At 45.1% G+C, this 24,709-nt stretch overlaps 1 protein-coding gene across 1 annotated transcript in view; it reads left to right on the top strand.

Moving 5' to 3' along the window:
* Positions 1–22,931: 22,931 nt before the first annotated feature.
* The window catches only part of LOC126191595 (uncharacterized), a 248,516-nt gene continuing 246,738 nt past the window's right edge, over positions 22,932–24,709 (top strand). Inside the window, exon 1 of the mRNA XM_049932541.1 lies at positions 22,932–23,044. Coding sequence (XP_049788498.1) covers positions 22,932–23,044 — 113 coding nt within the window. The remainder of the gene's footprint in view (positions 23,045–24,709) is intronic.

The following is a 24,709-nucleotide window of genomic DNA, read 5'->3' on the forward strand; positions in this document are numbered from 1 at the left end:
AGTGTAGGTTTACTTAACATAACGGTACAATGCGCTCGCGAGCGTGTCGATTGCCTCTTCGACATTTAAGTATTTCACGCATCACTCGAAGCCGTACGTAGCTTCGTATTAGCCACAGAGACATAGATTTACCATTAAAGTCCTCGTGGATATGCTGCTGCGTCGTATAACGAAATACTTAAATATTCTAAAGTGTCCGCCTGTTGCACCGACCTTCTTAACAGCGAGTCTATACGCTGAAAAAGGTCGCCTGAACGTTTTATACGCTGACTCGATGGTACACGCAGTAGTTCCCGCAAGATTGACACCAGACACGGAAGCTTACCTATTTAGACACGAAGCCGCTCCCCATAGAACCGCATCAAGTGACAATTCGGGCCCCGATCGCGAGCTGACACAGCGGTAAGTGGTATCGCGAGGCGTGCAGCTGCTACGTCACGTCGCTACGTCACAAGCGCCACAACTCTGGCGGGCTGAGAGCGGAGCAGCTCCGGCCGTCACGACGTGAGGCGGCGCGACGCGGGGCGGTAGGGTTGCGGCAGCGCGGCCCGCCTCCAGCCGTCCCGTCTTGCACAGCCGCTCTGGCGCCGGATTGAAAGCGACCCGCGCCGCCTCCCTCGCTACTCGTAAACCCCAGCAGCCGGCCCGTCTGCGGATAAGCGGCTCCTCAGAAAGGTACCTTCTCTCCGCTCCTCCATTTTCCATTAGAAGCTGTGTGGTGTACACATCCACACGTAAGCTATTCGGAAACTCTGCTGAAAGTGAGATGCGCACACGTGCAGTTTTAATATCAGCTCCCCGCATTATTATGATAAACACAGCAACGAGCCATTTTAATGCATTTTTTGAATGTCAAAAAGCATTTGAGGCTTCTGATCAACTGTAATGTGCGTAGTACACTGAAAAGCCAAAGAAACTGGTGCACCTGCCTACTATCGAGTAGTGCTTCCCGCGAGCACGCAGAAGTGCCGCAACACGAAGTGGCATGGACTCGAGTAATGTTTGTAGTAGTGCTGGAGTCAACTGACGCCAAGAATCCTGCAGGGCTGTCCATAAATCCGAAAGAGTGCGAGAGGGGGGAGATCCCTTCTGAACAGCATGTTGCAAGGCGTCCCATATATGCTCAATAATGTTCATGTCCGGGGAGTTCGGTGGCCAACGGAAGTGTTTCAACTAAGTAGAGTGTCCCTAGCGCCACTCTGCAGCAATTCCGGACGTGTGGAGTGTCGCATTGTCCTGCTGGAACTGTCCAACTCCGTCGGAATGCACAATGGACATGAATGGATGCAGGTGATCAATCAGGATGCTTACATACGTGTCAGAGTCGTATTTAGACGTATCAGGGATCCCATATCACTCCGACTGCACGCTTCCCACACCATTACAAAACCTCTACGAGCTTGAACAGTCCCCTGCTGATGTGTAGGGTCCATGGATTCATGAGGCTGTCTCCATGCCCGTTCACGTCTATATGCTCGATACAATTTGAGACGAGACTCGTCCGACCAGGAAATATGTTTCCTGTAATCAACAGTCCAATATCGACGTTGACGGACGCAGACGAGGTGTTAAGCTGTGTGTCGTGCAGTCGTCAACGATACACGAGTGGGCCTTCCACTCAAAAAACGCATATCGATGATCTTTCGTTGAATGGTTCGCACGCTGACACTTGTTGATGGCCAAGCACTGAAATCTGCAGTAACTTTACGGAATGGTTGCACTTCCTTCTTTTCCATTCTTGCAGCATCTGTTTCCGGCCGCAACGATGTCGGAGATAGGAAGTTTCACCGGATTCCTGATATTCACAGTACATTCGTGAAATGGTCGTACGGAAAATTCCTACTTCATCGCTACCTCGGAGATGCTGTATCCCATCGCTCGTGCACCGACTACAAAGCCACGTTCAAACTCACTTAAATCTCGATAACCTGCCTTTGTAGTAGCGGTAACCGATCTAACAACTGTATCAAACACTTATTGCCTATATAGGCGATGCCGACCGAAGCGTCGTATTCTGCCTGTTTACATATCGTAAAGACTGATCTTCCTCTCCGTTGTGAGCGTGATAATCGTGACTGATTTGCTTCCTGCGCGTGTTTGTGCCCTGTTGCTTCTATATCGGATTCGGTTCATCCTCTTGCGTCTGGCCGGGCAATTTGAGGTGCGTATTACCCATATCAAAACATGAGAGCTTCCGTTTGCAAATTGTCATAGAGCTTTTATTTCAAGGTGTGTTTTAAATTGTTATGGTTTGTATAATCATTATATTTTCTCGCCTGGGTCGTGTTCACACTGGTTACTTAGAAAAGAAATGTATTGAGAAATGTATCGGGACTGCCCCAAGTAATTTCGGGTCTGTTCGTACGGACCATATTGCCCTACATGCAGAGCCTTCATATCAAGGAGCTTTAATTGTTCTTTGTTCCCCTTTAACGAAACCATCTTTAGGTGAGCCTCAATTATTTGTGGTACTTTAGTCAAACATATTCAAGAAATGTTTGTGGTCTACCTATCTGAAGCCTGTTTTCTCAGAACCTTTGAAGAGAATGTTACGTAACTTCAATTGCTGAAATATTACCTTACCTCTCTTACTAAAATTTGCTGTAAACATTTCAACAATAGTAACCATAGGTACACTTGTATATTTTTAGAAAGGCAATAAGTTTTATAGTAAATTTAAATTTTCGTACTTAATGTTTCCATGAATGACTTTCAAAGAGTTGAGAGCAAGTATTTGAATTAATACCATAACCTCTTGTTATTTGATATCGCTGAAATATTTGATAACTTATTGATTCACTGTCGGTAATTGTTTCTAAGCAATTTTATTTAAATTAACAGTTTTGTCTTGATATGTCAAAGTCTTGTTGGCCTCATTAGTAAAAATACTTTGCTTACAAGTGTTAATAAAAATCTTCATACGAATGATGTTCAACACTTATTTGACCCGGTCCTTCCACTCCCAAGTAACCTTACGCCAGTAGTGCGAACCACTAACACAATATGACATGATAAATCGTTTGTGTACATATGGGATACTCTCAATTTTAACTGAAGCGCCGGCCGGAGTGGCTGAGCGGTTCTCGGGCCTTCAGTCTGGAGCCGTGCGACTGCTACGGTCGCAGGTTCGAATCCTGCCTCGGGCATGGATGTGTGTGATGTCCTTAGTTGGGTTTAAGTAGTTCTAAGTTCTAGGGAACTGATGACCTCAGATGTTGTCCCATAGTGCTCAGAGCCATTTGAACCAGCCATTTAACTGAAGCAGAAATATGTACACCGAAGCGCCTAAGAAACTGGTATAGGCATGCGTATTCTTTACGAATGCCGTGTGATCTCGACATCGAAGCAACGAACTGAAAGTAGCTCACCGTCATAGAAAGCCGCTGTGCGATGACAATCAGTAGAAAACTTGGAGCCGCCAGAATATGTGTCGATGACGACGACCCACCACTCGCCTCCGGACCTGGTAGGCTAAACGAATAATCTGCCCACTCCAGTTTCCGTTGCAGGTCCCTCGCGTCCGAAAGATGCTCAGCCAGACTAACTTGGAAGTCACACGGACGACAGAACAATCAGACGAACCGTTTGCCCCGCAGACCTGCGCTATCCGTGCTGCTGCACTGATTCCTCCTCCGGAACGGCTTCAACGGCACTCGCGGCAAATTTGCCAGGCCCACTACCCGCCAAAGATTGTGTTCCAGGAGCCGTGACGCGAGCTACTGATCGCGCAACAGTTCACTTACTAGTAGGATTTTTACTGCAAACTACCCGTGTATATCCTGTGTTACAATTACTTCTTGTTCACTCGTTTCGGTATATTGTGGATGTGAATATTTGATTTGTGTCAGAATATGTCTTTTGTTAAGGCTATGTACGAGTAGCGTTCAATAAGTAATGTAACTATTTTGTTAAGGCAGGTTGCTTTTCTTCAGGATTCCAATAAATAATATTATTCCCTATTCTTTCGGCTACAGAAACTGGGTTTTCATCATAATATCCTTTCACAGCGACCTTACTGGGAGGGCCTACACGCCCACATGGCACCGCTTTACTGAACGACGTGGGAGCCAACGTCTTGCTCGATCACTAACTTCCCTAACATCCACGGACTGCTTCCCACCGATCGCATACTTCATTGGGCCAAATAGATGGAAGTCGGAAGGCGCGAGATCAGGGATGTAGTGTGGATGAGGAAGGACAGTCCAATGAAGTTTTGTGAGCTCTTCTCGGGTACGCAGACTCGTCTCGCCTTCCGTTGTCATGGACAAGGAGAAATTAGCGTTTTTTTGTGACAACAAACAGGCTTAAGTCGTTTCCTTAATTTCCTGACGGTAGCACAATACACTTCAAAACTGATCGTTGCACCATGATGGAGGACATCAAACTTAATAACCCCTTTAGATTCCCAGAAGGTTCTCGCCATGACTTCACCGGCTGAGGGTGCGACTTCGAAGTTTTTCTTTGGAGGAGATACAGTGTGGCGGCACTCCATGGATTGCCGTTTTGAACCCATCCTCCGTCGCCTGTGACATTGTTCGACAAAAAGTTATCACCATCAGCCTCGTAACTCGCAAGCAGCTCCGTACAGATGGTCCTTCGTTGCTCTTTACTGTCTTCTTGTAGGAGGACAAGAACCCAGCGGGCACACATCAACTGGTGGACGACTGTGTCAGCACTACCAACAGAGATTTCCTGTAGAGGAGCAAGATGTTTCACTGTAATCCGTCGATCATCTCGAATAAGAGTGCCCGCACGTTCGAACATTGCCGGAGTCACAGCTGTGTGCGGCCGGCAGGCAACGGGAGATCGGACATGGTTGCCCCACCTTGTTCCAATGATGACAGAAGCCTCGCTCAACGACTCACCGTGCTTTTGTACACGGCCACATCCCCGTAGACATTCTGCAAGCGCTTATGAATATCTGCCATACTGGAGTTTCTGACCAAAATTAACTCAATGACAACTGTCCCCAGTGACGCACCTTCGCTACAGACGATATTTTGAAAGCCACGTATATCGAAACGTAATGAAACTATAGGGGCTCAAGCGGGAATATTCCTCGACGTCCGACGGCAAAATCCGTATTGTATTCAACCGAAATTGGTCGAGATAAAAACTGTTGCATTACTTATTGAACGCCCCTCATAACGTCATACAAGCGTTCGGCTATACTAATGAACATTCGTAATTGTCAAAAACGAAGTGTAGTATAACATTTTCAGTGTTGGAATGGCTGTATGCGCATGTTCGGAAAGCCAATACACAAAAAACGGCCTTCAGTTAGTACATTACTAAAAATACCGACTTCTGCATGGATGCTGCAGCCGCCCTGTGCAAATTAACAATTGGTTTAACCGCTACTCTTCGCAAGTTTTATATTTACGATATATTACATGTTAGATAAAATTACATTCTATTGCGCTTGTTGTTGCTCGAGTTTTTCGCTGTATCATCGTCGCACAAAAACATTTTCCTTTGCATATTGCACCAAAACAGTAAATCCGCCACGTTGCCGACTACCATGTTTGTTTCCATCGGAAAACTATGTCTGCGGCGAGAGTTACAATTTGCTTACAGGTTAGGAAAATAATGTTGAAGTCAGTTTGGTATTAATATTAAATATTTTAAATCTAAGCTCTGGAACTGGTCGTTTAGATCGCTCACACTTTGTCGACCGCACCAGATTCCTGTATGGAGTTAGGGAGTCTGAATGCTCGTAGCGGGCGGGCTCTGGCTGTCTAGCTGTGGGCGGTAGCGCGGTCCGACGCGCTCACTGTGTGATATTGGGATTATTATGATGGCAGCTCTGCGTATCTGTTGGATGATGTTGATTCTAAAATACTCGCACTAGGTGATGGAACTGCACTCACATCAATTTACGATTTAGATGAGTTTTCCCAGACGATAGTGTCTAATCGCAACATCTTTGTCATCCATAAGAAAAATAGCTCGTTTAGTATGATAACGGAAATTTGGAAACGGTTTGAAGCCTCACCGGAATACTAAGTATCTACCAACTCTTATAATGATAGTCGATCGCGGAATGAAACATCATATTGCCATTTTTGTAACACCATCCGCTTTATTTGAGTCAAATTTGTTGTTGTTGTTGTTGTTGTGGTCTTCAGTCCTGAGACTGGTTTGATGCAGCTCTCCATGCTACTCTATCCTGTGCAAGCTTCTTCATCTCCCAGTACCTACTGCAACCTACATCCTTCTGAATCTGCTTAGTGTATTCAACTCTTGGTCTCCCTCTACGATTTTTACCCTCCACGCTGCCCTCCAATACTAAATTGGTGATCCCTAGATGCCTCAACACATGTCTTACCAACCGATCCCTTCTTCTAGTCAAATTGTGCCACAAACTTCTCTTCTCCCCAATCCTATTCAGTACTTCCTCATTAGTTATGTGATCTACCCATCTAATATTCAGCATTCTTCTGTAGCACGACATTTCGAAAGCTTCTATTCTCTTTTTGTCCAAACTATTTATCCTCCATGTTTCACTTCCATGCATGGCTATACTCCATACAAATACTTTCAGAAACGACTTCCTGACACTTAAATCTATACTCGATGTTAACAAATTTCTCTTCTTCAGAAACGCTTTCCTTGCCATTGCCAGTCTACATTTTATATCCTATCTACTTCGACCATCATCAGTTATTTTGCTCCCCAAATAGCAAAACTCCTTTACTACTTTAAGTGTCTCATTTCCTAATGTAATTCCCTCAACACCACCTGACTTAATTCGACTACATTCCATTATCCTCGTTTTGCTTTTGTTGATGTTCATCTTATATCTTCCTTTTAAGACACTGTCCATTCCGTTCAACTGCTCTTCCAAGTCCTTTGCTATCTCTGACAGAATTACAATGTCATCGGCAAACCTCAAAGTTTTTATTTCTTCTCCATGGATTTTAATCCCTACTCCCAATTTTTCTTTTGTTTCCTTTACTGCTTGCTCAATATACAGATTGAATAACATCGGGGAGACACTGCAACCCTGTCTCACTCCCTTCCCAACCACTGCTCCCGTTTCACGTCCCTCGACTCTTATAACTGCCATTTGGTTTCTGTACAAATTGTAAATAGCCTTTCGCTCCCTGTATTTTACCCCTGCCACCTTCAGAATTTGAAAGAGCGTATTCCAGTCAATTACCTGTGTAAATTTTACTACCTAAAGAAAAACTAAATAGTCTCCAAATCATTCTCTGTAAGAGTTGTAAGTACTCTTACAATGAATTGCCCCGATATCATCGACTCGTTTCGGATCACGTTTGCTTCGTCTGACCGAGGTAAGGTTGCCCGCTGACTATAATTCCTTTCGCTATCTAATAGCCATGGGGACTGGAATGCAGTTGCAGGGAAAGGAGTGAAGGAAAAGTTACAGGAGAATATGGGCTTGGGACAAGGAATGAGAGTGAAGAAAGACTAATTGAGTGCTGTAATAAATTTCAGCTGGTGATAGCGAATACGCTGTTCAAGAATCAAAAGAGGAGGAGGTATACTTAGCAAAGCCCGGGCGATATCGGAAGATTTCAGTTAGATTACATCATCTTCAGGCAGAGATTCAAGAAGTGCGATACGGAAGTATTAAGGAATGACGACATACGCTTTAAGTTCTTTAAGGCTGTAGATACAGTAATGAAGAATAGTCCAGTAGGTCCAGTAGGCAGTACAATTGATTGGACATATCTAAAAAGAGCAATCACAGAAGCTGGAAATAAAAATATAGGTACAAAGATGCTAACTACAAGAGGACCATGGGTAACAGAAGTAATACTTCATATGATGAATGGAAAGAGGAAGTACGGTACTAAAATATTCAGGGAAATTCAAGAATACAGAAATACATACTTCATCTGATCGATGAAAAAAGGAAGTACTAAAATGTCCAGGGACATTCAAGAATACAGAAATACATGTCACTGAGGAATGAAATAAATGCGAAGTATAGGAAAGCTAAGACAGAATGGCTGCGTGAAAAATGTGAAGCAATCGAAAAAGAAATGGTTGACGAAAGGACAGACTCAGCATACAGGAAAGTCAACAGAACATTCGGTGACTTTAAAAGATAGAGTGGTAACATTAATAGTGCAACGGGAGTTACAGTGCTAAATGCATAGGAGAGAGCGGACGAGTGGAAAGAAAACATTGAAAGCCTCTATGAAGGGGAAGATTTGTCTTATATGGTAGCACTCCGTCTTCAGGCCACGAGTGTCCTACCGGGACCATCCGACCGCCGTGCCAAGCTCAGTGGAGGATGCGGATTGGAGGGGCGTGTGGTCAGCACTCCGCTCTCCCGATCGTTATGATGGTATTGTTGACCGAAACCGCTACTATTCGGTCGAGTAGCTCCTCAATTGGCATCACGAGGCTGAGTGCACCCCGAAAAATGGCAACAACGCATGGCGGCCTGGATGGTCACCCATCCAAGTGCCGACCACGCCCGACAGCGCTTAACTTCGGTGATCTCACGGGAACAGGTGTAGCCACTACGGCAAGGCCGTTGCCTGTCGTATATGACAGAAGAAGAAACAGGAGTCGATTTAGAAGAGATAAGGAATCCAGTATTATAATCAGATTTTATAAGAGCTTTTGAGGACTTGAGATCAAATAAAGCAGAATGATAGATAACATTCCGTCAGAATTTCTAAAATCATTTGGTGAAGGGGCAACAAAACGACTCAATACTTTGGTGTGTAAAATGTATGACTTTGGCGGCATACCATCTGGCTTTCGGAAAAATATCATCTACACAGTTCCGAAGACTGCAAGAGCTGTCAAGTAAGAGAATTATCGCACAATCAGCTTAACAGCTCATGCATCTATGTTTCTGACTAGAACAATATAGAGAAGAATGGAAAAGAAAAATTTGGATGTGCTGTATGAGGATCAGTTTGGTTTTAGGAAAGGTAAAGGCGCGAGAGAGGCAGTTCTGACGTTGAGGTTGATAATGGAAGCAAGACTGAAGAAAAATCAAGACACGTTCATAGGATTTGTCGACCTGTAAAAAGCGATCGACAACGTAAAGTTGTGCACGATGTTCGAAATTCTGAGAAAAATAGGGTTAAGCTATAGGGAGAGATGGGTAATATACAATATGTACAAGAACTAAGGAGGAATAATAAGAGTTGACGACCAAGAACGAAGTGTTCGGATTAAAAAGGGTGAAGGAAAAACAAGATGGGTTCAGGAGTGGAATTAAAATTCAAGATGAAAGGGTATAATGATATGAGTTGCTGATGACATTGCTATCCTGAGTGAAAGAGAAGAAGAATTACATGATCTGCTGAATAGAATGGACAGTCTAATGAGTCCGGAATATGGATTGAGAGTAAATCGAAGAAAGACGAAAGTAACGAGTAGTCGAAATGAGAACAGTGAGAAACTTAACATCGGCATTGATGGTAGTGAAATAGATGAAGGAATTCTGCTACCTAGGCAACAAAATAAACAATGACGGACGAAGCAAGGAGAAGCAGCTTAGCACTGGCAAAAAGGGTATTCCTGGCCAAGATAAGTCTACTGGTATCATACATAGGCCTTAATTTGAGGAATAAATTTCTGAAAATGAACGTCTGAATCACAGCATTGTATGGTAGTGAAACATGGACTGTGGGAAAACCGGAACAGAAGAGAATCGAAGCATTTGAGATGTGGCTCTACAAACGAATGTTGAAAATCAGGTATAGTGTTAAGGTAATGAATGAGAGTTTCTGTGCAGAATAGGAGAGTAAAGCAATTGTGGAAAACGCTGCCAAGGAGAAGGGACAGGATGATAGGACATCTGCTAAAACATCAGGGACAGACTACCATGGTATTAGAGGGAGCTGTAGGAGGCAAGAACTGTAGAGGAAGAGAGATATTGCAATACATCCAGCAAGTAATTGAGGACGTAGGTTGCAAGTGCTACTCTGAAATAAAAAGTTTGGCACAGGAGAGAAATTCGTGGCGGCCCGCATCAAACCAGTCAGAAACTGATGACTCAAGAAAAAAAAATCCAAGTTTGTGGCTTCTCAGTGAAGTAGCTTGGGAAAGAGAGAACCGTTACATTTTTACCTTTCAGATGGATAGTCGTCTTCACCAGTATCTGTTGGGGTTAAATACAAGTCAGCCTCATTTGTAAACAGAATATGACGTGACCCGCAGTCCAGTTACTCAGAAAACTGAGACTTTTTTGACGACTGAGCGCGGATGAAATTCTCTCGGTGACCCTAACCAAGTATTTACAAATATATCGAAAACAGAAAATTTATAATTTTGTTCAAGTTTACCTGGAACCAAAGTTTTATCACGAATCCCCAGGACAGTATTTATATCTATCAGAAATGGATATCATTTTGAACAACAGGGATATCGGCCACAGAAATACTTCTACTCTGTATAATATTCCAATTTCGACTCTCACCTCTATGAGACGGATACAGCACTTTTTCGGCGCTATTAGTATCTACAGTTAATGCACGATAATTCTGCAGTTGTACTGCATTGTCAAGTACCAGTGACACAGGAACTGGCGTTTTGCAACTAAATACAATTTGCATTTCCCGAACACCTGATGTATTGGAGAGACCTTTATAATGAATAAACGTATAACCGCTGACTTAAACAGGATGGGCTCACATTGGAATGTCAACGGAAATATATTGTCTTTTATTTATTATTAATACTATTTTTCGCGACTTACTTAGCAAGTAGTCATGTAAATATATTTTGGAAGTTAGTTACAAACGTTTTGTTGGGTAACTCTGTTTCAGTTCAATTTCAAAGCAAAAACCTGGAGCAACCACAAGCAGAATAGAAAATAAGTGCATCTAACATATAATATATCTTAAATATGCAACTCACCATGAGTGATAGTTAAACAAATGGTTAATTTGCACAGGTCACTTACACCATCGAAACTGAAGTCAATGTTCCCAGAATGAGATTTTCACTCTGCAGCGGAGTGTGCGCTGATATGAAACTTCCTGGCAGACTAAAACTGAAGCCAATGTTGTTAGCGCTGTACTAACTGAAGGTTAATATACACTCCTGGAAATTGAAATAAGAACACCGTGAATTCATTGTCCCAGGAAGGGGAAACTTTATTGACACATTCCTGGGGTCAGATACATCACATGATCACACTGACAGAACCACAGGCACATCGACACAGGCAACAGAGCATGCACAATGTCGGCACTAGTACAGTGTATATCCACCTTTCGCAGCAATGCAGGCTGCTATTCTCCCGTGGAGACGATCGTAGAGATGCTGGATGTAGTCCTGTGGAAGGGCTTGCCATGCCATTTCCACCTGGCGCCTCAGTTGGACCAGCGTTCGTGCTGGACGTGCAGACCGCGTGAGACGACGCTTCATCCAGTCCCAAACATGCTCAATGGGGGACAGATCCGGAGATCTTGCTGGCCAGGGTAGTTGACTTACACCTTCTAGAGCACGTTGGGTGGCACGGGATACATGCGGACGTGCATTGTCCTGTTGGAACAGCAAATTCCCTTGCCGGTCTAGGAATGGTAGAACGATGGGTTCGATGACGGTTTGGATGTACCGTGCACTATTCAGTGTCCCCTCGACGATCACCAGTGGTGTACGGCCAGTGTAGGAGATCGCTCCCCACACCATGATGCCGGGTGTTGGCCCTGTGTGCCTCGGTCGTATGCAGTCCTGATTGTGGCGCTCACCTGCACGGCGCCAAACACGCATACGACCATCATTGGCACCAAGGCAGAAGCGACTCTCATCGCTGAAGACGACACGTCTCCATTCGTCCCTCCATTCACGCCTGTCGCGACACCACTGGAGGCGGGCTGCACGATGTTGGGGCGTGAGCGGAAGACGGCCTAACGGTGTGCGGGACCGTAGCCCAGCTTCATGGAGACGGTTGCGAATGGTCCTCGCCGATACCCCAGGAGCAACAGTGTCCCTAATTTGCTGGGAAGTGGCGGTGCGGTCCCCTACGGCACTGCGTAGGATCCTACGGTCTTGGCGTGCATCCGTGCGTCGCTGCGGTCCGGTCCCAGGTCGACGGGCACGTGCACCTTCCGCCGACCACTGGCGACAACATCGATGTACTGTGGAGACCTCACGCCCCACGTGTTGAGCAATTCGGCGGTACGTCCACCCGGCCTCCCGCATGCCCACTATACGCCCTCGCTCAAAGTCCGTCAACTGCACATACGGTTCACGTCCACGCTATCGCGGCATGCTACCAGTGTTAAAGACTGCGATGGAGCTCCGTATGCCACGGCAAACTGGCTGACACTGACGGCGGCGGTGCACAAATGCTGCGCAGCTAGCGCCATTCGACGGCCAACACCGCGGTTCCTGGTGTGTCCGCTGTGCCGTGCGTGTGATCATTGCTTGTACAGCCCTCTCGCAGTGTCCGGAGCAAGTATGGTGGGTCTGACACACCGGTGTCAATGTGTTCTTTTTTCCATTTCCAGGAGTGTATAATATGCCAATAGAAGACAGGCGAATGCCCGAAACGCGTATTAGCGTAAATAAAAATGCATAGAAAGTCGATAGTTGCTGTATTTCTTAAAATTATACAATTCACAGCAGCAGGCTCAACAACCAGTAAAATGGATAAATTAATGCAGCTGTTTGTCGTTTAGGAATAATACATTCCTTTCATACACGATTTTCCTGCGACACATTTGTTATGCAATAAAAATATATGATTTGAACATCGATCAATTGAAACGCTGGCTATCTGAAAACGTCCCAATACTCAAACTGAAAGAGGCACTCTAAACATATAGAAGTTTCACTCACGCTGGATTGGCTAGTTCGACGATATTCCCCTCCTTGTCTTATAATGCTGCAGTTAATCTTATAAAGCTTCACTTGAATGAGAAAATGGAATGTTTCATGTTGCCTTCCCCAGTACTTAGTCCTCCCAGCTCTCAAATGTTATTAGTGGAATCCATTGCTGGGTATAGTACTGATTGGGAAGAATGTGAAAATAAAATTAGCAAACTTGCATATAGATTAATTTGAAGGATGCCGTTTATGTAATAGTAGAAGCTTGGGCTACTGTCATGGTCTAATTCCCCTCTCCCTCCCCCCCACCCCCCACCCCCCTAGTCTCTACTCCTTCCACTACAGTACAAAATTTTGAAATAATTTAACATTGTTGAGAAATTATTAGTGCTCATATACAGCAATTAGTAAATGTTCCCTTGTGAATTCTAAGGCATCAGACTATGAATGTTACTTAACCACATACTGTGTGACATCTTATGGAACTTAACTGCTAAGGTCATCAGTCGCTAAGCTTACACACTACTTAACCTAAATTATCCTAAGGACAAACACGCACACCCATGCCCGAGGGAGGACTCGAACCTCCGCCGGGACCAGCCGCACAGCCCATGACAACAGCGCCCTAGACCGCGCGGCTAATCCTGCGCGGCTAACCACATACTGATTTAATGAATTAATTAGTTCTATTTTTAACAGTAATTTTTCTACACACTGGACTGTGCAGCCTTGACATTCCTTTATAATCTAGAACCAAATTAGTTAATGTTAATGTTAAAGTAAAGGATATAGTCTACGTAGCAAGACCTCTCGAAGTCGGTAGAAAAATGACAGTTAAATTTTGGCCGCATTGACGTTAACTCTTTTTAGAGTTACCCACGACAAACGCATAAATAGCTTAAGAAGCACTAAAAACACGGTAAATAATATTTAAGTCTCATGTACCACTTATTTCATTACTAAGCTGCTGATTAGTCTTGTCCGTATCTTTGAGCGTAGAACGCAACTAATAAACTACTACACCTACACGTGTAACAATGTGTAAAAAAGAGTGTATTTAGAGTACCTGTGTACATCAGTTCTATCATAATTAACGAAGACACCAACTCTTTTTTGGAAAACTTACTCGTAGAAATGAAGAGTTACGCAGAACACGACTACCACTGCTGGATATGTTAACTGAATCAACATAAAATTAACGTTCAGTACAATTGCAATAATTAAACTTCACAGCACTCACAGTAGATGTTCGTTGCAGCACATTTTCGTCCATTCTTAATAGCCGTCCCTCCTGTAATATTAAGGCAAGTCATTCGATTTACTTTCCGTACAAATCAACTATCTCACTGACAAAAGCTCGTAATCTTGTGGTTAGGTTTGCAGGCACTTTTGTTCAAGGGGACTCGGTTTGAATTCCCGGTTGGGTTGGGTATTTTTCTTTGGCTGGGACTGGGTAAGTGTGTGGTCTCTATCTACATCTATATCTACGTAGATACTCCACAAGTCACCGTACGCTGCGTGCCGTAGGGTACCCTGTACCACTACTTGTCATTTCCTTTCCTGTTCTGCTAGTAAACAGAGCGAGGGGAAAATGACCGTCTATACGCCTCCGTATGAGCCCCTATTTTCGGCATATCTTCGTTGTCGTTACGCGCAATGTATGTTGGCAGCGGTAGAATCATTCAGTAGTCAGCCTCAAATTCCGGTTCTCTAAATTTTCTCAATAGTGTTCTTCGAAAAGAACATCGCCGTCCCTCCAGGGATTCCCGTTTCCGTTCCGAAGCATCTACGTAGCACTTACGTTTTGTTCGAAACTACCGGTAACAAAACTAGCAGCCCGCCTCTGTATTGCTTCGATGTCCTTCTTCAATCAGACCTGTTACGGATACCAAACATTCGAACAGTATTCAAGAATAGGTCCTATCGGGTTCCTATACGCAGTCTCCTTTACAGATGAACCACACTTTCCCAAAATTCTCCCAATAAAGCGAAATAGACCATTCGCCTTCCCTAATAGAGTCCTCACAAGCTCGTTTAATTTCATACCGCTTTACAGTGTCACGACCAGACATTCAAACGACGTGACTGTTGCGAGCAGTATACCACTAATGCTGTATCCAAAATTTACAGGTTTTTCTTTCCTACTCATCTGCATTATCTTAGATTATCCCACATTTAGAGCTAGCTGCTATTCATCACACCAATTAGAAATTTTGTCTAAGTCCTCTCGTACCTTCCTACAGTCACTCAACTTCGACACCCTATCATAAACTATAGCATCATTAGCAAACAACCGCAGATTGCCGCCAAATCATTTATGTACGTAGAGAACAACAGCGGGCAGCGGTCCTGTATCACTTGGTTGGGCACTGCAGACGATAGCCTTGTCTCTGATGAACACTCGCTATCGAGAACAGCGTACTGGATTCTATTACTTAAGAAGTGCTCGAGCCACTCACATACCTGTGCACTTATTCCACATGCTGGTACCTTCGTTCATTGCCTACAGTGAGGCAACGTGTCAAATGTTTTCTTGAAATTTAGAAATATGAAATCTGCCTGACGCCCTTCATCCATAGTTTGCAATATATCATTTAAGAAAAGGACAACATGCGTTTTGCACGAGGCGATGTTCTCTAGAATAAAACTGATTAGAAGACATAAGCTTCTCAGTCTCAAGAAAATTTATTATATTCGAGCTGAGAATATGTTGATGGGGTTCTGTAGCAAACCGAAGTTAGGGATATTGGTCTGTAATTTTGTGGGTCCGTTCTTTTACCTTTCTTACATACAGCAGTCGCCTGCGCTTTTCGCCAGTCGCCTGGGAATTTGTGCTGGGAGAGAGATTCGCGATAAATGCAACCTAGCTAAGGGGCCAATGCCGTAGACTACTCTTTGCGTGACCGAACTGGGATTCCATCCAGACCTGGTGACCTATCTGCTTTCAAACCTTTCTATTGCTTCTCTATGCCAGGGATGCTTATTACTATACCGTCCATGCGAGAGTCTGTCCAACGGTGAAATGACGGTGTGCTTGTACAGTTCTCCTGTGTGAACGATTTCTTGAACGCGAAATTTAAAACTTCGGCTTTCGTTTTGCTACCTTTAATTGCCACATCAGACTGGTCAGAAGCTCTAGATCCGCTCTCTTACTTTACGTAGGACCAAAATTTTCTCTTGTTCTTTGCCAGATGTTTTGCTAAGGTATGATGGTGGTAGTTGTATGCTCTCGCCCAAATCTTTTCACTGACACACAAATATCTACTAACTTTTGCTTGTCCCCATTTGTGCGTTCCATTTTGAATTGAGGGTGCAACAATGTCTGCTACCTCGGTATCTTCTGAATTCAAGCCACTGTGAGTCTATTTCATCCTTTATCCACTTACCAGGCACGTAACTCTCCAGATGACGATTTACAATCCCCTTGAACTTTACCCGTAATCCCTCTACGTCTACCTTGCTGGAACTAAGTGACGTCGATTCACTAAGTGAGATGCTAACAACTGCTTATCTGCTCTACCTGGCAGAAACACTCTCCTAGCCTTCTTAGCTTATTGAGTTCCGTAACCATAGTTGCTGCAATGACATCATGATCGCTAATCACCGTTTCTGTACTGACGTAGATCCGGCCTATTTGTAGCCACAAGGTGTAAGATATTTCCTTGCTTGTGGGCTTCCGAGCTAGCTGCTCAAGAGAGTTTTCTGAAAACGTGGTCAAACGTTCTTCTCACCATTTTATATCAGTACCCCCGAAATGAATCCATAATAGCAGTCTATGCTTGGTAGCTTAAAATCGCCTCCTACTATTATTGCAAGATCTGGATATTTCCACGCTACTGTTTTCTTTGAAAGACTCTAGAGCTGTCACAGCGGAATTGGGTGGCTGCTAAAAACATCCCACAGTTAACTTGGTTTCGCCCACACCTGTTATAAGCAACCAGATAATCTTACTGTCGCCCTCGCCGGCCGAAGTGGCCGCGCGGTTCTGGCGCTGCAGTCTGGCACCGCGGGACCGCTACGGTCGCAGGTTCGAATCCTGCCTCGGGCATGGATGTGTGTGATGTCCTTAGGTTAGTTAGGTTTAACTAGTTCTAAGTTCTAGGGGACTAATGACCTCAGCAGTTGAGTCCCATAGTGCTCAGAGCCATTTGAACCAGCCATTTTGAACTGTCGCCCTCCATTTCGGCCTCAATAAAGACAATATTTTTGTCTACTGCAATGAACACTTCCCCTCCTACAGCCTGCCGGCCAGAGTGGGTGAGCGGTTCTAGGCGCTACAGTCTGGAACCGCGCGACCGCTACGGTCGCAGGTTCGAATCCTGCCTCGGGCATGGATGCGTGTGATGTCCTTAGGTTTGTTAGGTTTAAGTAGTTCTAAGTTCTAGGGGACTGATGACCTCAGACGTTAAGTCCCATAGTGCTCAGAGCCATTTGAACGATCTTACGACCTCTAACCCGTCTTACTGTTGTACGTTCCACGACTCGCTTAATATCTCAAGAGCTTTCCACTTCGGATCTCAGCCAACTTTCGGTCCCAAGAACAATTTGAGGGCGAGAGCCGTCCTGGAGGGCAGTAAATTCAGGATCTTTGCTACGAATGCTTCGAGAGTTCACTGATAAAATGTTGACTGTCTTTACTCTGAACGCGGTCTGACTTCCCTTGTTGCGTATCGTCTGGCCAGTGTTTCTCAGAATACCTTAAACCACCTTCCAGCCTAAAAAAACCCTCCTGTGGACTCCGCAAGTACTCTGCTATCCACGTATCTGCTTCCTTCGTGTAATGCACCCGTAACATATCAAGGGGAGTCCTACAAATCTCCACCCGACAACGCAGGTCTAGAACTCTGCAGCCAAGGCCGTCACGGCGTCGACGAAGCCTTTGGTTGAGACCCTCCACTCGGATGCAAACCAAAGGACCCCGATCAGTTCTGGGAACGACACTGGAAATTGCGAGCTGTGCTTCCACCCCTCACGTGAGGCCAGCAGTCTTCACAGCCTCCGACAGCAGCCTGTATGGACTGGGGATCTCCTCAGGAACCATGCGACGGACGTCGTTGGTGCCGACGTGAGCCACAACTTATAACGACTGCACCCTGCACGCCCGATAGCCGCAGGCAGGGCCGCCTCCACATCTCGGATGAGGCTACCGGCCAGTCTCCGCATTGGCCCTCGGCCTCGAGCGACGCTAACGTGTTACCACCCGCCACTCACCGTCCTGTGAGGACCCCGGGGCAGCAGCCTGAAGGTGATTGACCGTAGCCAACAAAACCTTCAGCTGTTCGCAAATTGCGGCCATCCCCTCCTGCGTCCGTTCATCTAAACCATCCAGGCAAGACTAACTGAGGATGCAAACTATAAAAGCATGCAGAATCCCAGATATGCGACTTGCTACCCTCCTGATGTGTCATCCATGGACGCAGATGCGTTAATGAGTTGTGTAGCTCTTCAGTGAGCAACTACTGCGCTACCCTTACAAAATCGCAGGACTGGACCTCTAAACAGAAAAACATGAAATAAATGTAATAAATATACTACGAGACAGAAAAAGGAAACACTTGAAAGTAAACACTTAACTTTCCGCTCTGTAGATAGAGATCAGCCGAGAACTGTGGACTGACTGACTGACTTACTAAACGAACGGACGCTTGTCTTCAAATCAAAACAAACCAGCAACTATTGCGGTACAGGCTGAATGGATTTATCCTTACTAAAAGTGAGATTAAACATCTTATACAGAACAACACGCACTAATAATAAATAAACTACGAGGGCCCGCCGAAGTGGCCGTGCGGTTAAAGGCGCTGCAGTCTGGAACCGCAAGACCGCTACGGTCGCAGGTTCGAATCCTGCCTCGGGCATGGATGTTTGTGATGTCCTTAGGTTAGTTAGGTTTAACTAGTTCTAAGTTCTAGGGGACTAATGACCTCAGCAGTTGAGTCCCATAGTGCTCAGAACCATTTTTTGAAACTACGAGGAAAAGAAAGAAAAAGATAAACACGTAATTTGTCGCTCTCTAGATGTATGTCAGCAGACAACTGCAGGCTCATTATCGATTTATCATCATTGAAGAGCAAGTCGCCGAAGTGGAAAAGAAAAGACTTCATCTATTAGGCCGAACTCCGCAGAAGGGGACTCTCGGCCAGAAATGCCATATGCTCACACGTACTATTTGGTCAGAAAAGACATTGTATAGTTAGATATCGTTTGGTGCACCGAAAATGTTTGATGTTAGTCACAGTCCAATAAATAACCAAGTCTCTCTCTTTCGAACAATAGATTTATTATAAAACATTTACTAAAGATTGCGACAGAAGAAATTTATAATAAATGTCTAAATAAACTTTTAGTTCATGTCACTGTTAATCAAAATTGTGCTGTAGCAATTAAGAAGAAGAATATCCACACATATCATTTTAGCTACAGCAGGCCAACCGGAGTGGCCAATCGGTTCTAGGCGCTTCAGTGTGGAACCGCGCGACCGCTGCGGTCGTAGGGTCGAATCCTGCCTTGGGCATGGATGTGTGTGCTGTCCTTAGGTTAGTTAGGTTTAAGTAGATCCAAGTTCTATGGGACTGATGACCTCAGATGTTAAGTCCCATAGTGCTCAGAGCTATTTGAACCATTTTTCAGTTAGCAGTATCATGTTTACGTCTTTGTGTGCTTGGATTGGCAGTCGCGTGGTTTAGTGATGCTTTCTTCATGTTACAGGTTTTTCTTCAGCCAAACCATATTAATACATAACTCAGAGTCTTGCGTTTAGCCAACCTACACTCCTGGAAATGGAAATAAGAACACCGTGAATTCATTGTCCCAGGAAGGGGAAACTTTATTGCAACATTCCTGTGGTCAGATACATCACATGATCACACTGACAGAACCACAGGCACATAGACACAGGCAACAGAGCATGCACAATGTCGGCACTAGTACAGTGTATATCCACCTTTCGCAGCAATGCAGGCTGCTATTCTCCCATGGAGACGATCGTAGAGATGCTGGATGTAGTCCTGTGGAACGGCTTGCCATGCCATTTCCACCTGGCGCCTCAGTTGGACCAGCGTTCGTGCTGGACGTGCAGACCGCGTGAGACGTCGCTTCATCCAGTCCCAAATATGCTCAATGGGGGACAGATCCGGAGATCTTGCTGGCCAGGGTAGTTGACTTACACCTTCTAGAGCACGTTGGGTGGCACGGGATACATGCGGACGTGCATTGTCCTGTTGGAACAGCAAGTTCCCTTGCCGGTCTAGGAATGGTAGAACGATGGGTTCGATGACGGTTTGCATGTACCGTGCACTATTCAGTGTCCCCTCGACGATCACCAGTGGTGTACGGCCAGTGTAGGAGATCGCTCCCCACACCATGATGCCGGGTGTTGGCCCTGTGTGCCTCGGTCGTATGCAGTCCTGATTGTGGCGCTCACCTACACGGCGCCAAACACGCATACGACCATCATTGGCACCAAGGCAGAAGCGACTCTCATCGCTGAAGACGACACGTCTCCATTCGTCCCTCCATTCACGCCTGTCGCGACACCACTGGAGGCGGGCTGCACGATGTTGGGGCGTGAGCGGAAGACGGCCTAACGGTGTGCGGGACCGTAGCCCAGCTTCATGGAGACGGTTGCGAATGGTCCTCGCCGATACCCCAGGAGCAACAGTGTCCCTAATTTGCTGGGAAGTGGCGGTGCGGTCCCCTACGGCACTGCGTAGGATCCTACGGTCTTGGCGTGCATCCGTGCGTCGCTGCGGTCCGGTCCCAGGTCGACGGGCACGTGCACCTTCCGCCGACCACTGGCGACAACATCGATGTACTGTGGAGACCTCACGCCCCATGTGTTGAGCAATTCGGCGGTACGTCCACCCGGCCTCCCGCATGCCCACTATACGCCCTCGCTCAAAGTCCGTCAACTGCACATACGGTTCACGTCCACGCTGTCGCGGCATGCTACCAGTGTTAAAGACTGCGATGGAGCTCCGTATGCCACGGCAAACTGGCTGACACTGGCGGCGGCGGTGCACAAATGCTGCGCAGCTAGCGCCATTCGACGGCCAACACCGCGGTTCCTGGTGTGTCCGCTGTGCCGTGCGTGTGATCATTGCTTGTACAGCCCTCTCGCAGTGTCCGGAGCAAGTATGGTGGGTCTGACACACCGGTGTCAATGTGTTCTTTTTTCCATTTCCAGGAGTGTATCTAACTCCGACGACTTCACCCATCTCAGAACGTATTAGCAAATTCTTCTCGTCGATGCAAAAAGACTTTTCAGCTTTACTTCTACGGATCATACGGCTTCTTTCCACATCTTAAGAAAACAGACTTCCTCTAGACACACACTCTCTGTATTTTTTACCTCAAAACATCTTAATAATTCTTATAATTAGTCACTTCAAAACGTAGTATCTTCTGACCGAAAGGAGCAACACCTTTGATAGTCTGTAATATTTGCAAAGCTGCCAAGCCTGTGCAAAGAGCGAGTTTCTATCATTTAACACACACCAAATTGCTTCAAATTTCTCTCTCTCTGAACCAGTTTTTAAAAACGTTTTTTGTCACCAACAATCTTTACAAATACACAAACACATTTGAAGATTAACGAATTGGGCACACAAAAGTTTCCGTATAGTGAAACGTCAGATTGATTTTACGGTGTCACACTGTTATATCGATATGACCTTGCAACTACTGGCACCGCCTGGACATGGCCATCGGGTCAGTCACACTCGATGCGCTACTTCGATTATAGATGGCTCATGTGTATAGTATTTGTCATTCGTGCACGTGACATTTCTATCCGTATTCACCTGTCGATACAGATATGACTCATTGCTTCAGTCACGGATGACGTAAGCATCTCTACACCCTTGCGCATGAGAGGCGATTCCTTGATAGGTTACACAGGACGTCGTATTGGGGATGTTACACCGGCAAAGGCTTGGAATAAGCTCCTTCCTCCACATGGCCGTTGCGCTGCTGGAGCAACCCTAAACAGACAGTTTTTACCTCAACTGGTTGAACTGCTTAAAGAATCTTCTGGATACGAAGAACACGTCTAGGGAAATATTCGAAACTGGATCGAATTTGATGCTGGTGACCTCGTCAATCAAGCACTGTCTGACGATAAAATAATTACCAGTGTCATAGTAGAGCAAGACCCTGCGACGACGAGAAACTGTTGGCTTGCTTTAACCGTCATTTTCGACATTTAAAACAAGTTTGTGTTATTTGTAAGACGTGTTATACAAAATAAATATACACAAAATTTTTTGTTTAATTCAGTGTTCCTTTTTTTCACATTCCTATGAACACTGGTACAGCATATTTTCGTAAACGATCAGTTGTCCGAAGAAAACAGTGAAATATATACGTATAAGACGTTAATCTTTATTTTAAAACGTTAAAGCAATTGTTAACTGTACCACAAATAAAGGTAACTTTGTGATTCACAGACGGCACGCATATTTTAAAGCGGTTTTGAGTTGTATGTGAACTGCAGTGTGCTCATGCAGTACCGGAAAGGGCGAGAGAGAAATGCGAAATCTGTCTACATCTGAGATTAATCAAGGAGCAGGAACGCCTATGCGACCCAGTGTTAAATTCAGCGTGCCCGACGGATTTACTAATACTTTGATTGACTGGCCCTAGCAAGGAATCTGAAGGCGCATAATTGACATAATACTATCATGTCAAGGAACTGGTTGTGATAATGAACACAATATTTAAATAACGTTATGATTTACTATCAAAACATGTGAAAGTTAACGCAGTAAAACAAAATTACGTTTGCTAGAAGATTAAAAGATGCTCCATAGTAGCTAACACTCTGAGTTGGCAATGATGATGATTTGTGGTTTGTAGGGCGCTCAATTGCACGGTTATCAGCTCCCGTACAAATTCCCAATCTGTACACAGTCCAGTCTCGCCTCTTTCATGAACGATGATGAAATGATGCGGACAACGCAAACACCTGGTCCCCGAGCGGAGAAAATCCCCAACCCGGCCGGGAATCGCACACGGGAAACTGTGCTCCAGAGGAAGCAAGGCTGGCCACTAGACCACGAGCTGCGGACTTTGGGAATTAACTGAACGTGGAGGAATTGCATCAGAGCTCAGATCTAATTCTGTGAGATAGACTCAGAGAAAGCCTTATTATGGTGATCACAATGACAGTTTTTCTGGAACCAGCATCCAAAGATCCTCCAGAATTAAATGAGCCAGTGGCAGCTCTCTTGCAGTTGAACTATGATACTTTCGGTTTCCATAACATACCAGAGAAGTAAGCGATACTTCCCAAAATCTTCACCGAATTATGAGCAGAACAGAGACACAGCGATTCCATGACTTGTGAATGCAGCTCCAATCTAGTCTCCTCGTCTTCCAAGCGACACCTTTCCAAATCCACGCCTCCCGAGAGATTACGTATTTCGCGTCTAAAAACCAAGCACACTGCTACCTTCCCACGAACGCTACATGTCCACTAACCCTCTAAAAAGCTGTCAGCGCCGCTGAATGGTGGAACATTTTCATATGCAAGATTGTGCGCACAAAAATGCCGAAACGGCAACAGGACAATGGGTCACATTTATTCCGTTATTTTCTAAAAAGTTTGCTACCGTGTTTTACGTCCACATGACGTCACAACTAACACGCCAGGTGACGCTCATTCTGCCATCAGCTAACTTCGCATTATAAGTCCTGTGAAAATGTAAAAAGCCTGCTATGAGACAAGTAGCCAACCTTGCTACAGCGCCCATCCGTGAAGTAGGTCAGCGCTGTTTTCAAGTTTTTTATGAACGCCAAGAAATGTTTAAATCCCCAAGTATTTTATTTCACAAGGTGCCAGTACCTGTCGCCCACTGACAGAGTTCCATTTTTGGAACGAAGGCTTGTTTTTGTCAGCTGCCCATAGACAATGGCTTGTCTGCCAGCGCTCCATGCGACAAGTGAATTTCATCCATTGGACAGGAGGATATGAGGCGGGTGCCTCACCTACCGTTTCTGCAAGGGGCCAGAGAGCCATCCCCCCCTCCCCTCCCCCCTTGGCTCGCAATATGACGCGTCTCATCTTCAAAGCACTCGTCGCTGTTAAAGTAGGCCCAGAAAGCAATTGAAAGTTCCCAGTGCCAAGTTAGCTTGTAAGAAAATTAAGGAGAAAGGAAGTGAACTCAGCACATCCCTACACTGTAATAATACGCATCCTGTTAAAATTATTCAATTCCTCTCGATTTGTGGAAGTACCGATTATCAAAGAATGGAAACAGGCTCACCAAGGGCCTTGCCGCATTTCAGGAGGTGTGTTATGTGCGGTGACAAGCGAATTTTTCGCTCCACCAATTGATTATTGCAACTTGTACGATACGACGGAACACTTTCACTGTCCTCTTAGTGTCCACTAAAGCTACTGTCAGGTCTTAACTACACAACTTGCACTTCAGTGCTATTTTTCTTCCACACTTCGTCATCTCGCGCTTCCAATATTACTAGTTACTGTACTGTATCACGAGACCTGCTTAGCAGAATCTTTAGTCAGTCGTTATACTTCTCTATTTTCTGTTTTTCACGATTCTTTCCAAAATACTCCTTATTTGAGCATATGCAAGCTCTAAGTAATTACAACTGCCCCTACACAATGCATGTAGGCAGAGGAAAGCAACGAGAGGCCAAAACTGATAAATCACGGGAGCATATGAGGTGCTACATAAGGACGCAGTTGACACAGAAACAAGTGTAATTAACGATGGAAGTTGAAAGTGACGGGTAAGCTCCCCTTCTTGGATGGAATGTGTTATGAGAAGAGTGATGGAACACTACGATGCAATGTTTAACGGAAATCCACCCACACCAACCGTCATCTGCATGCAATGAGCTGCATTCCCCATCATCAATTCAAAGAGTGGCTTACGATGTGGCTCGAAGAAGAGACACGATCTCTGACACTAAC

Source organism: Schistocerca nitens, chromosome 1, assembly GCF_023898315.1.
Source record: "Schistocerca nitens isolate TAMUIC-IGC-003100 chromosome 1, iqSchNite1.1, whole genome shotgun sequence".
NCBI classification, from domain to species: Eukaryota; Metazoa; Arthropoda; class Insecta; order Orthoptera; family Acrididae; genus Schistocerca; species Schistocerca nitens.